Source organism: Periophthalmus magnuspinnatus, chromosome 6, assembly GCF_009829125.3.
Source record: "Periophthalmus magnuspinnatus isolate fPerMag1 chromosome 6, fPerMag1.2.pri, whole genome shotgun sequence".
NCBI classification, from domain to species: Eukaryota; Metazoa; Chordata; class Actinopteri; order Gobiiformes; family Gobiidae; genus Periophthalmus; species Periophthalmus magnuspinnatus.
The window spans coordinates 29,829,560-29,846,361 of NC_047131.1; the positions used below are offsets into that span (position 1 = coordinate 29,829,560).

At 38.5% G+C, this 16,802-nt stretch overlaps 3 protein-coding genes across 3 annotated transcripts; 2 read left to right on the plus strand and 1 right to left on the minus strand.

Moving 5' to 3' along the window:
• The first annotated feature begins 1,471 nt into the window (after nucleotides 1-1,471).
• unc45a (unc-45 myosin chaperone A) lies at nucleotides 1,472-9,596 on the plus strand. The gene is made up of 19 exons (XM_033967938.2): nucleotides 1,472-1,624; nucleotides 1,685-1,877; nucleotides 1,988-2,163; nucleotides 3,213-3,302; nucleotides 3,388-3,555; nucleotides 3,725-3,893; nucleotides 3,980-4,150; nucleotides 4,252-4,423; nucleotides 4,505-4,805; nucleotides 4,892-4,986; nucleotides 5,070-5,211; nucleotides 6,075-6,215; nucleotides 6,306-6,433; nucleotides 6,510-6,576; nucleotides 6,655-6,768; nucleotides 6,903-7,018; nucleotides 8,351-8,468; nucleotides 8,554-8,709; nucleotides 9,015-9,596. The coding sequence occupies exons 1-19, from the start codon at nucleotides 1,607-1,609 to the stop codon at nucleotides 9,276-9,278; spliced, it is 2,799 nt and encodes a 932-aa protein (XP_033823829.1). The 5' UTR covers nucleotides 1,472-1,606; the 3' UTR covers nucleotides 9,279-9,596.
• Nucleotides 9,597-10,486: 890 nt separating this feature from the next.
• LOC117372678 (RCC1 domain-containing protein 1-like) lies at nucleotides 10,487-15,146 on the plus strand. Its single transcript, XM_033968508.2, has 8 exons — nucleotides 10,487-10,803; nucleotides 10,874-11,092; nucleotides 12,648-12,813; nucleotides 12,926-13,047; nucleotides 13,133-13,234; nucleotides 14,353-14,523; nucleotides 14,591-14,620; nucleotides 14,689-15,146. Exons 1-8 carry the CDS (start codon nucleotides 10,515-10,517, stop codon nucleotides 14,853-14,855), a joined length of 1,266 nt encoding a protein of 421 aa, XP_033824399.1. The 5' UTR covers nucleotides 10,487-10,514; the 3' UTR covers nucleotides 14,856-15,146.
• On the minus strand, nucleotides 14,958-16,678 carry LOC117372679 (calcium and integrin-binding protein 1-like). The gene is made up of 7 exons (XM_033968509.2): nucleotides 16,532-16,678; nucleotides 16,270-16,304; nucleotides 16,096-16,195; nucleotides 15,872-16,025; nucleotides 15,389-15,507; nucleotides 15,221-15,309; nucleotides 14,958-15,143 (listed from the first exon to the last, which is right to left on the minus strand). Exons 1-7 carry the CDS (start codon nucleotides 16,580-16,582, stop codon nucleotides 15,122-15,124), a joined length of 570 nt encoding a protein of 189 aa, XP_033824400.1. The 5' UTR covers nucleotides 16,583-16,678; the 3' UTR covers nucleotides 14,958-15,121.
• Between the last annotated feature and the right edge of the window lie 124 nt (nucleotides 16,679-16,802).

Here is a 16,802-nt window from a genome sequence, read left to right on the forward strand (position 1 = left end):
ATTTTATATTCACAAAAGTAAAATTTCTAATACGTCTTTGTTATCTTTGTTTTTTTCCTGTTTTAATTAAGCAATTAGAATCCTACCTATCTACTATATCCAAAAGTGTAAACAAAAAAGGCATATTGACATATGAAGGTTGTTTGTCTTTAAACATCTTTGTAAAACTATAACACTGGAACTGTTTAAGCTTTTCTTCTGTGAATGCCTCCCCCCTGGCATTCTGTTTGAAAAAAATTAGATGGCATTAGAAAGCCAACATTCATGCTTACTTTTTAGTAAACTGCTTAAATTTACTGGAATTAAGTTTTTAGTTTCAAAGAATATTGTAATAATGGTTTATAGTTTATAGCAGCAACACGCTTAAGCCTATAACTAAATTCTTCTTCTTCTTCTTCTAAATATTATTAGGCTATGTGACAATTAGCACAGGGTTAAATTTAATTTTGTATTTTGAGCTCTGTCCAATAGGAATCAGCAGCACAATTTAAGACAAGACAAGAAAGATAGTTACGGATGGAATAATTCTGCTAGACACATTTGCAGACAACACAAGCTTTTATGGTCCCGTTTAGGAGTTTGGTGTGACTAACTAAAAAACTTGATGTCTAACTCCAGCTTGTGACTGTAATTTTATGCGACAAATCATCTTACCTGATGTAGTTCCAACCAAGTTAGCTCTTTCTGGTCTGATTGTTAAAATAAAGCTCAGATTACTTTTTACTTGAGTAACAGAGCTTCTAATAGGGTGGTGCTTTCAGTTAGCGTTACACCCACAGGGAATGTTGATGATATCAACTGTAATGTATCAGTATTGCATGTAAAAATTAAGCCTTCAGGATTATATATTTGAATTGTCTTCTAGGTACACATGTTGACTCTCAATAACATTTTAAATCAGAATGTCTCCAGGATGTTACAGTGTACATAAATGAATGAGTAACCTAGTTGGATTATTACTCATTAGCACTCACTACACCAGCATTTTGCATAACAAAGTAAGATTTTAGTAGGGCTTGGTCTTCCTTTTATTGCCAGATTATAGACCTACATTACCGTTGAGATATGATTTCAAGCTGCAACCAAATATATGCAAGTATTCTTCTAGACCCAAACTATCAATGTAACTGAGAGGTCGACCAGGTGTTCATGGATCTGTTTCCAGGGAGACTGGGATAAATTAAGGTGTAACTGAGTAGTCCCATGGGTGTGATGCAGGAGAATAGATAAACCCTTAAAAAGAGACAGTCATTATAAATACAATTCAGAAATGTGTGGCCTTTTAAAAATTCATCTCTGCTTTCTTTTTCAGGGCACCATGAAAAAAACGTGATGTAGCTCTCGTAAAATGTGCCAAAATTTAACCAAATAAAGTTGTAAACGTGGGAGAAACAGCCTGTGTCCTCTATTCCTAATATGGGCATGGAGCGTGCTCTAAGGGGCGGGATTAACGCGGAGACGTCATCGCGCTGCCCCCGAACCCGGAAGTGTAACAAAAAAATGTAATGTGTTTATAGTTTAGCTAAAGTTTATCGTGTTTTCGCGTCGTAACATACCCTTCATATTTACTGCCACATTACACGAAATATATATAACTAAAAAGAAAATGAGCGAAGAGGAAAAGGTAAGAGATGTGTTTATATTTCTCCCCTAGATTAGTATGTGATCTTTTTTCTCATGACAGGACCCTTCAGCCTTGAAGGAGAAAGGCAACGCATATTTCAAGTCAGGAAACTTAGATGCAGCTCTATCTTGTTACACCAAAGCCTTAAAACTGAGTGAAAACGAAGCAGACTGTGCTGTTTTGTATCGCAACCGCTGTGCCTGCTATCTGAAGCTAGAGGACTACAGCAAGGTAGAGTTGGATGCTACTAAGGGTGAGTTCTATTGCTAAGACCTATAACAATGCAATAAACAGCTTGCAACATGATTTCTGCAACATTTAAGCTTCTTATGCATATTGGCATTATTATTTTGACTTTTCCAGCTCTTGATACTGATCCAGCTGATGTAAAAGCAAGATTTAGGAGAGCTCAGGCTTATCAGAAACTTGGTCGACTGGATCAAGCCTTTGTAGACACACAGAGATGTGCTCAGCTGGAGCCCAAAAACAAAGCCTTCCAGGATTTGCTCCGGCAGTTAGGGGTACAAATTCAGCAAAAGGTAATACCAAACCACTATTAGTTTATTAACGGTGCACTATGTAACTTTTCAAGTGGGGATTCTGCTGTCTCTATGGAGATGTTACTGACATTGACATGATCTAAGTGTTTTATTGACACTGTTAAATCTTCAGTAGCTCCTATAATTCTTAAGCTATACTCACCAAATTTTAGCTGTAGGTAAACTGAACTTTCCGAGATCTTTGGCGATATATACAGTTAGAATTGTTCACTTACAGTTGAACTTATCACTACTTAAACTAGGGGAAGTTAAAATGACAAAATTTTTAAAAAATAATGTTTTTTGGCCCTGAATAGCCCTGTCCAACACACTTTGCATAACATTTGAAAGCATCTCCGGGCTTAAGGCTCTTATTTGATCCTCAATATTATGTTTTAAGTCATTTTTTGTCTGAGGTTTATTCACAAACACCTTTTCTTTAAGATCGCTCCACAGGAAGAAATCAGGACTAGTCAGGTCTGTGGAGATCACATATTGCCCCCTGTCTTTGAAAACCACTTATTATTCCTTTAATGGCATTTACGCTCAGGGCATCTCTGGTGTTAAAATGTTAACGGTAAAACACCACTGGGTTTGTGAATTTGACCCATGTGACTCAAAGTACCACTGAACAATGAGGGTTCGTTCCTCGGTGCTGTATTTGCGCAGATTAATGTCAGAAGGGTCGTTCTAAATGCTCTGAAAAAATAAAAGAAAAATATTTAGAAACAAAAGAGTTATGAATTTTTTTCAACTGTCCTTTAGACTTGAATTGAATGTCATTGCTCAGCATGGAATGTTCCACTGTATGGCATTTAACTTATCTAGCTTGCACTTATTACATTTTATTGCTTAAAAATAAATGGAAAAAACATGCATTCTTACTATGAGTGCATGCTGTCACGTCTCCACTGATCTGACCCACTCCATAAAGTCAAGGCAATAACATCTCCATGGACACAAGTAGGTGGCACCTTCACAATTAAAGTTACATAGTTCACCTTTATATTTGGACATCAATTCAACCCCAATCCATTGTTCTCTACAAGTCTGCACAGCTAAACTCCACAGACGCCCGAGTGCAGCAAATGTTCACTCTTCTGATGGATGACTCTGCAAAAGAATCTGATCGGCACAAGGTACTATTTGTGCAAAAGCCTCACAGATATTTTTAATATTTACACAATCACGACTAAATATTTTCTTTTCCTTTCTAAACTCCAGGCGGCTCAGAATCTCGTGGTGCTGTCCAGAGAAGACGCAGGAGCTGAGCAGATCTTTCGCAATGATGGCGTGAAATTAATTGAAAAACTTCTAAAGTCAAAACAAGAAGATATTGTTCTTTCTGCTCTGAGGACACTCGTTGGACTGTGCACTGGCCACCAATCTAGGGTAAGCAACTTGTGGCATTTTTAATATCTACAAATCATTGTTTATGTCTATTTAGGTGTAGCAATTTGTCTGATACTTAAACCTTAACTAATACATTTGAAAACATGTCATAACACATTTCAGCTGAATTGCCAAAAAAATTCATTTAGATGTGTTTTAATGTTTACAGACAATGGCGATAGTGAATGAGTTGGGAATGCAGCAGCTCTGTGCAGTAATGGGATCTGGAGATGCCACAGTTTCTCTTGCTGCCTGCCATCTGCTGCAGGTCATGTTTGAGGCTCTGACTGAAGGCATGAAAAGAGACATCAGAGGGAAAGAAGAAGCCATACTTCCTGGTGGGTGCAAACAAGTACAAGTTTTCACACTGTTATGAATTGATTGAACTCTTAATCATTTATTATATCCCGTATCTTTGCTACAGAACCTTCTAAAGAGCTTCGTTCAATGCTGCGTCATCTCTTGGATATGATGCCAGCAGCAAATGTGTCTGGGCCTGGCAGAGACAACGCTATCAACCTCTTGGTGAAGCAGGTTCCACGCAAGTCATTGAAAAACCCAGATAACTCCCTCACGTTATGGGTGATAGATCAAGGTATGTCAAAAATTCACTAGATATTGATTTATTTATTTTTTTCAGAATGTTTACACTTAAAGAGAAATTTAAATTGTTCTGGTACATATATGTTTTCACAGGACTGAAAAAGATTTTGGAAGTGGCTGGAACTGTTGCAGAGATTGCAAAAGGGCCACCTCTGACGGATAACTCCCACATGAGCTGTTCTGTCCTGCTGTCTAAATTGTATGATGATCTGAAGGGTGACAAAGAAAGGGAAAACTTTAACAAACTATGTGAAGAATATGTCCAGTGAGTAAAATATAAACATACTTGTTTCTGAAAACCACTGCACTCATTCCTATTAACATCTGAAATTGCTCTTTCTAATAGGCAGCACTTTAATCTGTCTGTGCTGGAAGCTAAGCTCCGTGCCATCCAAACAGTCTCAGTCCTGCTTCAAGGGCCAAGTGAGGTCGGCAACAGAACTCTGGAGCTGTCAGGAATGATGGATGCTGTGATAGCTCTGTGTGCATCCGAAGATGTGATTCACCAGCAGGTGGCAGTAGAAGCTCTCATCCACGCCGCTGGTAAAGCCAAAAGAGCATCATTTATCACCGCTAATGGAGTGGCACTGCTAAAGGACCTCTACAAGAAGAGTGAGAATGACAGGATACGTGTGCGAGCTTTGGTGGTGAGTGGTCCAGAAACTTTCAAACTTTCAAGTAAAAAGCATAAAATCTTTTAATCTCCGTCAAACTTTCAATTGTCCTCATAAAGGGTTTGTGCAAGCTTGGATCAGCTGGAGGGACAGATTTCAGCATGAAGCAGTTTGCAGAGGGATCCACGCTGAAGCTAGCAAAGCAGTGCAGAAAGTAAATATGATCAAAAGGCAGTGTTTTCACTCCAGTTTGGTGTCTAATGAAAATGCATTAAAACAAGTCAATATTCTCTACAGGTGGCTGTGTAATGAATCCTTACCTCCAACATCCCGGCGCTGGTCTGTCGAAGGCCTTGCTTATCTCACTTTTGATGCAGATGTGAAGGAAGATTTGGTTGAAGACAAGAATGCCCTCAAGGCCATGTTTGAACTAGCAAAAGTAAGAATTTCAGCTGAAGGCGATAATCAGCCTGACCAGTGCTGTGCATGAAATTATCAACTCAAGACTGATTTATTCAACTGATTCTGCTCATGCATGTGCTAATGCACTGGTCTGAAATTGTGTAGCTTTTTAGTTTTTTTAAATAATTTTCCCCAAGGGAATTTTCAATTGGCTGAAAGGTACAGTATGTAACTTTCTGCAGGTGGCACATAACTTGCATAATTCCATGGAAATAGAAGGTTAAAACCATACTTTTGAACATTCTCTATAGAGATATATAAGTTGTATGTCATAATGTGGAATAGTTAAGTCAAATGCACAACATTTCCATGGAGATAAGCTCTTCCAGACTAAATAAGAGTCAGGTTTGTGGAGATGCAAGCCCACTTACTGTAAGGATGCATATTTTTCTACCTTTTTGAGTGTCGTGAACACAACCAAAATGAAAAAAAACATTCTTTTATTTCAGTCAATTTTTGGTTAAAAAGTTACATACTGTGGCTTTAAGACATATTGTGTGTGTATCTGTAGCTTTGTTTTATTCTTAATTTGATTCAGGTGCTTGTGGCAGCATTAAGGGTGCGTTCACACTTTGGTTCTGGGTCGAGCTCAGTTCAATTCTGATGTGAACTTGGTTTGGTCTTGTTCTAGTCCTGGTCTAGTTCTGGTCTTCAGGTATAGTTCCAGGTTTAGTCCGAGTTTAATCTTAATTTTAATGACGTGTTTGTGCAAGTGTGAATGCACCTTAAGTCTGTGTCCAGCCCAACTCCACACAGACAAATTACAACTGTATCCAAACTGAATTATTACTTGCAGCTACATGTAAACTAGCATGTAAATATTTATTTTTATCTCTACAGTCTGAAGATAAGACGGTCCTGTTTGCGGTTGGTTCTACTTTGGTAAACTGCACCAACAGCTATGATGTGGAGAAACCAGACCCACAAATGGTGGAACTGGCCAAGTACGCGAAGCAGCACGTACCTGAAGAACATCCTAAAGTAAAAAGAAAACTATCATGATATGTAGCATCACAAAATATTCATCAAAAGCATCTGTAATCTCATTATGCTGTTTTATTTATACAAAAGGATGCTCCTTCCTATGTAGAGAAGAGGCTGGTGAAGCTGCTTGATGCTGGGGTAGTATCTGCATTGGTGTGTATGGTCAAAAATGAGAGTCCAGCTCTTACAGAGGCTTGTAGAGAATCCATTGCCAGGTATACACTGTTTTTACTTATATTTTCACAGTAAATTTCTTTCAATCAGCTAATTAATTAACAATTCTCTTCACAGGGTATTTTTAGCTTTGGTAGAACGTCAGGAGGACAGAGGCACTGTTGTTGCACAGGGCGGAGGAAAGGTAGACACTTTGCTTTCACTTACGTTCCTACACTATGTCTACACTATAAATTATTCTTGCATTTTTGTTATTTTACAGGCTCTAATCCCTCTTGCCACTGACAACACAGACATGGGCAAAATAAAAGCAGCCCAAGCCTTGGCAAAAATAACTATTACATCAAATCCAGAAATTGCCTTTCCGGGAGAAAGGGTAGGAACAACAAATATGTAACGGATTCACAAAAAATATCTGGTCATTACTGTACTGTGATTCACTTCAGCTTGTTCAGGTGCTCAGATATATAATACTTTTTTTTCTTAATTATTCGTGATCTGTGTTTGCAGGTTTATGAAGTGGTGCGTCCACTTGTCAGCCTTTTGAGCCTGGAATGCACCATGCTGCAAAACTTTGAGGCACTAATGGGGCTAACCAATCTGGCTGGCATCAGTGAAAGACTCAGGTTGACCACAAGGGGGAGCTCTTAGCCAACTTACTTCTTTACTAAGTTTATGTAGCAGAACTCTTATAATAATAATAATAATAATACATTTTATTTGTTAGGCGCCTTTCAAGGCTCTCAAGGTCACCGTACACATATACACACATACACAATACAAATAGAACAATGTAAAATGATTAAAAATACATTTAAAAACAAATATAGATTAAAAGACAGAGCAGTTATGGTCAGAGTGAGAAGGCCTTTCTAAACAGATAAGTTTTGAGTTTAGATTTGAAGTGTGGGAGTGAGTGTGTGTTGCGGAGGTCGTGAGGGAGGGAGTTCCAGAGCTGGGGAGCAGAGCAGCTGAAGGCTCTACTCCCCATAGTGACGAGACGGGCAGGAGGGACAGTGAGGTGCAGGGAAGAGGAGGAGCGGAGGGAGCGGGCGGGTGTGGAGATGTGAATGAGGTCAGACAGGTATGGAGGGGCCAGGTTGTGGAGAGCTTTGTATGTGAGGAGTATGATTTTGTAGTGTATGCGGTGCGTGATGGGGAGCCAGTGGAGCTGTTGCAGGACAGGTGTGATGTGGTGATGGGAGGGTGTGTGTGTGATAATGCGGGCAGCTGAGTTTTGGACCAGTTGGAGTTTATGGAGTGATTTCTGTGGGAGTCCGAACAAAAGAGAATTGCAATAATCAATACGAGAAGTGACCAGGCTATGGATGAGGATGGCGGTGGTGTGTGGGGTGAGTGAGGGACGGAGGCGGTGGATGTTTCTGATGTGGAAATAGGCGGACCGGGTGATGTTGTTGATATGGGAGGTGAAGGAAAGTGTGCTGTCGAGGATGACACCCAGACTCTTTACCTGAGGGGAGGGGGAGATAGAGGAGCCATCAATAGATATGGAAAAAGGATTTATTTTGCTAAGGGTGGATTTGGTGCCGACAAGTAAGAGTTCTGTTTTATTGCCGTTAAGTTTGAGGAAGTTTGAGGTGAACCAGGTTTGTATTTCTGTGAGGCAGTCTGTCAGGGAAGAGGGTGGAAGTGTAGAGTTGGGTTTACTGGAAATGTAGAGCTGGGTGTCATCCGCGTAACAGTGAAAGTGAATGTGGTGTTTTCTAAAGATGGAACCAAGGGGGAGAAGATAGATTAGAAAGAGCAGAGGACCGAGGACAGAACCCTGAGGAACACCTGATGTGACAGGGAAGGGGTGTGATGCATCTTTTATGGCCAGGTGTCATTTAGCCTGTAGTTTTTTGCATCATAAAATAACTTTTCTATACATATGTAATTAAAGAACTGTTGTGTTGATATAATAAATAATAAAATGCGTTGTTTTTTTTTTTTTATAGGCAAAAGATTATCAAAGAGAAGGCAGTACCAAAAATTGAAGGCTACATGTTTGAGGAGCATGATCTTGTCAGAGCATCTGCCACTGAATGTATGTGTAATCTTGTACTGAGTGAAGAGGTGAGAAATCTAATGTTAACCTAAGACAACTTCTGTATATTGTGTGTATGTAGTGATCGTATATGTGTTTGTTTTTTTGTTTTAGGTACAGAAGCTATACCTGGCAAAGGGAAATGATCGTCTTAAGCTGCTGGTGCTCTACAGTGGAGAGGAGGATGAGAGACTTCGTAGAGCAGCTTCAGGAACACTGGCCATGTTGACGGCTGAGCAGCCAGAGCTGTGTGCACGCATCCCTGAAACTGTAAGTACTGCAGCTCATAGTGGTGAAGTTATTTATATAAGTTATTTATACAGGCAATTTCAGTAGAACATCTGAACAGGGGGTGCATTGCCTCAGCTAAAATAAGTCTAGTGCTACTTATTTAATTTTTTGTATCCCGGTTACCTGATTTAGGACTGAAGAGTAAAGGATAATCTCGTTTTATTAACACAAGTTTGGACAAAACCAAAAAAATAGGTGTTGATTATTTGTGATTTTAGTTCTCAGATGTGCGCTGATAATAATGAAATTAAATATTCTCTCTTTCTCTTTCTTTTCCTTTCCAGACAACCCACTGGCTGGAGATCATCCAGGCTCTACTCCTTTGTGAAATTGTAGATTTGCGACATCGAGGTGTGGTGGTTGTTCAGAACATGATGCTAGCAGACAAGAGTTTGGCTGAAAAACTAATGGAAAGTGAAGCTTTAGAAATTCTGACAGTCTTAGCCAAGGGAGAAGAAGGTGTAAACAGCCAAGTTTCTAAAATTGCCCAAAACTGTCTGGACAAAGCGATTGAGTACGGTATAATCAAGAACAGAGAGAAAGAATAGGCATATTTCAGCACTATATAAATGATGACCAAATATATTAAGTATTATCTTTGACCAATAAGCATTTCACCAGTCCAACATTACGCTATGTGGTAGTGATATCTGTTATTCAAACTACAATCCATTTTGAACATTTTATGACTTCAGCAAATACATACCGACTGATGGTTTGTCACTGTTTCTTATGCACTACAGTTGTAAATCTAAGCGTTTATTACTTTTATCTTTTAAATACCACCATGTTTTTCACTGTCATCATTCCTTTATATATATTTTTCACATGAAGTGTTTTAATAAAATACCAAATGAGTGAATTGCATTAGGCTATTACTTTTTGACTTTTATTACATGTGTTCAGTGATTCATTTTTCAGAAAGAAGACAAATTCTTAAAAATGATAAAAGGAAATAAATAAATGAGACAAAAAATAAAATGATTGATTAAAAAAATGCAAAATTGAATTGATCTAAAAGAAATATTAATAACATAAACGTAGGGCCGGCTCTAGCTTTCAGGGGGGCCTAAGCTGAATTTGCCTCTGGGGCCCCTGACAGCAGATGCCTCCTGGTTCAGCTGTTGGTGATTCACATTTGACACATTCTGACTCTGCTCTCATCACTTTGACCAACTGTATTTGTGTTTATCTGACCGACATCAGACTGAAAACATCCAGAATGTCACAACTACCACAGTCACAAGAACAGAACACAAACATATAAAGGGGGGGTGTCAAGATTTTTTTAATTGTAGACATTTTTTCTTCATTTCTGGTGGATTTTAATGTGTTCCAGTTGGGGACAGTGGCTTACATTTACATTATGTCGGGTCCTTGCACCGGTGTAAACACAGAGCTGCCCTCACCTCTGCCCGACTCAAAAACAAATGTAGCTGCAGCAGAAATTTTGCTGCTATAGAAATAAAACAAATGTAATCGTTTGAGAGGGATATTTATGCTGCTGTAAACACACAAGCCCTGTGCCCAATAAAACTTGATATATTATATTATTTTCAATATAAATGGATGAGCTCTTGGGGGCCCTCTGGTGACCTTGGGGCCCTTAGCAGCTGTTTAGTCTGCTTATAGGTTGGGCCGGCCCTGCATAAGCGTAGCAAGCTGCCAGTTAAAAAAAAAAAAACTTGTCATCCTGAATATTGTCCAATCTGGCAACCTGTGGACGACTTTGGATCACGTGACAGAGCAAAACAGCGCGTGGAGAGAAGGTGCACTGTTTGTGAATGTGGACAGTTTGTACCTCACTTAACCTCACTGCAAATGGTTATTTTTATTTATTTATTTGTATTTTTTCAATGCGTTGGTTTGGCTTCGGCTTTAATGGATTTGGACAGCTCATTGCGCATGTGCAGACCGCCACAGAGGACAAAACTGATGCTGCAAACGAGATTAAAGTCATCTGCCCCACGTTAGTAAATAAAAGTGTAAAGAAATGCATTTGTGGACTTAAAGCATCAGCAGAATTAAAGCAAATCCGAGCAAGTTGGAGTAGAAGACTGTCTCTACTGGAGGGTAAGACTTCCTTGATTATTATGAAGGTATAATTGACCTATTGCATTAGTGTTTCATTGTGGTTTTGCAGATGGCTGTGGTGTTTTCCTGGATGGGTTCAAAGGAGTCAGCAGCAGCTCTAATAAGTGCTGTGGTTTTGTAGAGCAGAGCCGTGGATGCAAAGATGCTGCAAACAGTGAATCCCAGTTCACACTCGCTTTTCAGGACAGAATTGAGGTGTGGGACTTTGAGAGGAGCGAGAATGGTCCTGTGTGGAGCGTGGATATAAGACCTTCTGTAGAAACATCTGGTAATTGGTTATTCACAGGTTATTCACAGATTTACCCGATGCCAAACTGTGTATTTTTGCATATTTTGAGCTGGTGCAGGCAGTTTTTTGTAAGAAGGCATGGGACAATATTGAAACTTTGAGTGACGATTAACAATTATATCACGATAATGATTAAAGTTGCTATGAATATGAATAATTATAACTTTAACAGAGAATATTACGGATTAGCAGGGCCGTTGTCAGAAATTTGGGGCCCGTGGCAAACAGCCTCACATGGCCCCCCTGTAAAACAAATTAATAAGAATAGAGTACAATTCTGGGCCCTAAGACCCTGGGGCCCTGGACAACAGACCTCTTTGTCCCTTCCTGTCGATTCTCCTGTGGATAAGTCGTTTTTTCTGCATATTTAGGTGATTTAATGGCGATTATCTTTGTTGCCAATTATCACGATTATATAAAATGTCCCACGAACGATTATTGTCAACTCTTTTTTAGCACGATAAATTATATTATTGTTTATTGTCCCATCCCTTGTAGTAAATCTTTTTGGTCTGCTTGATAATACTACACATCCAGGCTTCATATTCAAGGTCCTAGATTAAGTACAATTGACTCTCGTGAGCTTTGAGCCATGTTAGAATGTTGTTAACTCATCAGAAAGTTGCGTTTTGTTTCATTCACATGTTTGAGTAACACTGAGTAACACAGCTCAAAATGCTCTGTTCCACCTTGTGATGTCATGAAGTGGTAGTTTTCAAGTTCACAGTTGATTTTACCTTTTGTTTAGTAGAGAATTCAGCCTAAATATCCAGGATTTGTGTGTTAAACATGTGTGAAGGAAACGAAACACAACTCCAGGTCTGTTTGTGACGAGGAAACAACATTATAACATTGATCAGAAAATAGTGTAATGTTGGCCCTTCAAAATAAGAGGTGGAGGGTAGTGACAAAAGTGGTGAACAAACTTGGGACTGGACGTAACTCAAGTAATCACTTTTGGTATGTGGTTTGTGCAATAAAGCATAACAAAATCAATGTGCAGGTCCAGAGATGCAGTTCCATTAAGTTATTCTAAGTGAGCAGGAAAACAAACAAGCTTACATGAACTAACGCTGCCTCTCCTGCTGACTTTAAAAACCAAAAGCTCACCAAAGTGCACTCTGGTCTATCTGTACTACACATCTACATCCCCTAGACACCCTAAAAACACACTAAACCAAAAACAGAAAGGGTTGCTAAGGTAAACAACAGCAAATTAGACTAAACAATAAGCAAAAATATATGAAACGTTAACGGAAAAATATTAAATATGCAAAGTAAATTGGTAAATTAATTTGACGTAAACAAAAATAATGAAGAAAACGGACAAATAGTTTCTACATGGAGCACTTCACTGGGTCATACAGATGCATATTATCACAAATCAGGTCTCTGAGGATTATGTTAAAGTCAAAATGAACTTGTACCCTAACAAAAATGCAGTAAGCAAAGCGAGAACTTCCAATTGTTTCATTTACACATCCAGACTTTTAACTATTTTTGCTTATGTTAACTTGTTCGATTACATTTTCAGACTCCCTTACGAAGCTGCCTTTAGTTCCAGAAGGCTACATCGCCCTAAAGCCACCCTTCTATCGACCGTTATCCCCACATCTCCAAGCCAAGAGCCTCGCCTTGGGACCGGAGCATGTGATTCTTCTGAGTGCCACTGGGGCGGTGTACACTTGGGGACAGGGCAGGTAAATTCCCTCTTTCATTGTGTTGGATATCCGAGTAGCAGAGTGATATATGATAGTGTGTAAGTGTGTGTGTGTGTGTGTGTGTGTGTGTGTGTGTGTGTGTGTGTGACAGTCATGGTCAGCTGGGCCATGGCAGCCTTACTTCTGAGGAGGAGCCCAGGGCAGTGGAGGCTCTCTGGGGAGTGCCCATGAAAGCTGTATCTGCTGGAGGTTGGCACTGTTGTTGTATTAGTGGTAAGTTGTAGACATGGATTGAGTTGTAATATTTTATGTGAACCGTTCATTGATCTGTTTATGCCTGGGCCTACGTTCTATTTAGCTACGGCCGATCTTTATGTGTGGGGCTGGAATGAGATCGGACAACTCGGACTTCCTTCGCGGGGTGTGAGAAAAGCGCAGAAGCAGAACAGCCATGACAGAGGTAGACGGTGTTACACAAAGAAAATACTATACTATATCAGTGGTGGATGAAGTACTCAATTTTGTTACTTAAGTTAAAGTATAGATAGAGGTCAAAATGTTACTCAAGTAAAAGTAAAAGCATCACATGAAAAAATCAGAAAGTTTAAGTATTTAAGTACCTGTTTAAAAATGTACTTTAAGAATGAAAAGAGTTTAAATGTAGTGATACTGATTAAAAATTATACATATTTTCAATGTATTAATTTTTGCTTATGATTTTTGTGTATTTATTTTTGTTTGCTCAAAGCCAAAGCTTGAACTCGAAAACTTTAGTCAGGATGTTACCACAAACATGGTAAAAATAACCCCTCAAATCAAATTAAAAGTACTTTTTATTTTTCAGTTCGGTTAAAAAATGTAGTGGAGTAGAAAGTAAAAAATATCCGCTGTAAAATGTACCTAAGCAGAATTTTTAGGTATCTGTACTTTACTACTTGTACTTTGTCACCTTCCACCACATATACTATACTATATATATCCTAAATTCATGTATACTAATATTTACACCATTTTAACATACAATTGCCAATTCACAAACTGTCATGTGTAGCAGCTGCATTCCATTATATTTCACTGTGGACAGATGTATTGTGTAATTTCCGTTTTTGTTTTCATGAGTTCATTCGATTATGATTTACTTTTGATACATTAAACAAAGTTAGTATTTTTAAAATGCCATTGATTCTAGGTGAATTTTAACATGATTATAATAATGGCTGTAATGATATTAAAACCTTATAGCATCTTACTTTTGCAGCATATATCATAGTCCACTGCCCCAAAGGTTGGCCGTATGAATCCCGCTCTTCACAGAAACATCATTGTTAGAGCGGTCAGACCCACTGACCCACGAGTTGGCACCTCGCCCCTGGTGTCTGTGTACACTGTTGTATATAGGTGGGGAAGTGCTATATAAAAATGTGACTTTTTACGATTTTTACCGTATTTATTTAGATCAATTTGAATAGAAGTTCTGTGTCCTGTCAAAGAAAATAATTTATTTTTATTCAGTGACACACAAGATGCATTTGATTAACCATAATAATACACCCTGATAATACACTTTGTAATTTACAGCTTTACAATCACAAGATCCTAACGTAAAACCAGGAGATGAACCAACACAGACAGAGGACGACAAAGAGGTTTTCATATCTATCCAGGCATTTCCAGCTCTGCTCGACCTAAACCCCCAATGTGAAATAAAGGCTGTGAGTTGTGGCTCAAGACACACAGCTGCAGTAACAAGTGAGTCCTCTTTGAGTAATATAAGGAAAATGATTAATAAGCATACTGACTTTTTGTCTCATTCTAGCTGAAGGAAACCTTTATACTTGGGGTTGGGGTAAGTTGCAAATACTGCAAGGAAATTTTAATATTTACAAAAAGTAATGTCAGTGTATTTTTCCCCAGGAGAATATGGACAATTAGGACACCAGAACGTTTTAAGTTCAGACGAGCCTCAGTGTGTTGAGTTTTTTAAAGAGCGGCATCTGCATGTTACTGACATAGTCTGTGGAGCGTGGAACACCTTTGTAGCTGTGGTTAAACAGGAAGAAATGCAGAAGTCCCCCTTATGATAATAAACAAGGACTTTGAACGGCATACAAGGAAGTAGTCTGTACGTCAGTAACGTGTGTGTCTGCAGGGTGTCTCTTGAAATAACTTAATACATCAATTTAAAAGATGTGTGTTTAATTTTTCAATAGAAATATTTTACAGTACAAAAGTTAAAATGCATAAAGCAGCATTAAGGGTAAAAGATCCACAGGTTTGTATATAATTTAAGACAGGTATATGAAATCACTAATATATAATTGCTTTTCTCGCCATTCAGTAGACGTTTTCACAGAACAATCTTGAAAGAACTGTGGGGAAAAAGCATTTCGTTAATTCACTGTGTTTGTACTTAATGTTTAACGTCCAACTCCCATGTTTGCTTTACCTGACAAAATCTGGAGATCTTGAAATGACATGTTGGAATTCTGAGAGGTTCACTGTTCCATCTTTGTCGATGTCTGACTCTTCAAGAATCTGAAATGTACAAGACATATTATGATTCACAATATAAGAAGACATATACTGTGCTGTAAATGTGCATCATGAAACTTACATTGGTGATTAGCTGTCTCATTTCTTCTGGTGTTAGTCTTGTCTCATCTGTTTCTCCTGTGAGGCAGTTTACCAGCTTCTGTAGGTCATCTGAGTCCAGGGTTCCATCGTCATCAAAGTCTGAAATACAAATAGTTCTTGTAACAAATAGTTATGGATAAAAACGTTTCCCGCATGTTTACACTGACACTTTGGCAGCACAAGCTATTCATATTTTAATAATATTATTGAATACAACTTTTGAAGAACAAGTATTGCCTAGTATTGTCTCGTGTTGCCTCTACTGATCACAAAAGCTCTGATTACAGATAAATATAATTACTTTTCTGCATGTTTATGATTCAATAAATCAAGCAGAAAGTATCATTTGGATTACCACTTTTGATCCAGTTTGTTTTTAGACTATGGAAGTAAACATACACTATCGTCTCCTTTATGTGAAATACTAGTGCATTTGTAAATCATAGTTCAATAAGTTACTCACCAAATATACGGAAGGCATAGTGGGATTTGATTTCCATTGTGGCTGAATCACTGAAGGCACTCAGAAGATCCAAAAAATCTTCAAATGTAAGGCTTCCATCTTTGTGTTCGGAGGTGGAAAAGACATGGCAGATTCGTTTCCTGAAAGGATTGGACTGGGACAAGAACAAAAGTCACAGATTAGCAAAAACAGACTTCTAAATTGTATGTAAAATTGTAACACACCTTTAGTTCTGGGAGAGTCAGGATCCGCTCCAAAGATATCCTGATATTTGGAATGTCTTTCTCATCTTTGGTAAGGAGCTCTGAGAATCGTTTGTGAGCACTACAGGAAACATAAAGAGGGTTATACCAAATTCATTTAGACAAATCCAAAAAAGACTTAAGTGTGAATCTTACAGGAGGATTTCTTGCTTTGTCAGAAATGTCAGCTCCTGAAGAACAAAACAACAGGTTAAACGCCACAAATATGTGATAGTTTGCATTCTGAACATAAAAGAACAAGTTGCCAAGTTTCTCTTATCGGCATAAACTTAAATAGCTAATAGTTGGTGAATAGTTGTTGTTGTTACACACTAGCTTGTCTCGCAGAACTTGTGTAACTACGCAACCTTCTTCATAACGGCTCAAAGGACAAAACCAACGCGTTTCAGACACTTACTTGGTATTCTGACAAAGTATCCTTCCCGAGCTGACTTGCCGTTGTGCCCATGGTTAAATAAGGACTTTTAAAAGGTAGTTTAGTTGTTGTTTGTCGTCCTCAACTTCTGTGGAGGATAAACTCATCGAGGCGCGTCACTTCCGGTGTCTGATAACTCGGGCCGTGGCCACGCCCCTTTCAGTAAATGGTCACGTGGTTTATTGGCGTTTTGTTTAATGATATGAGTTAAAGAGTACAGTATTTAACTAAGTAATTAAATATATAATAAATA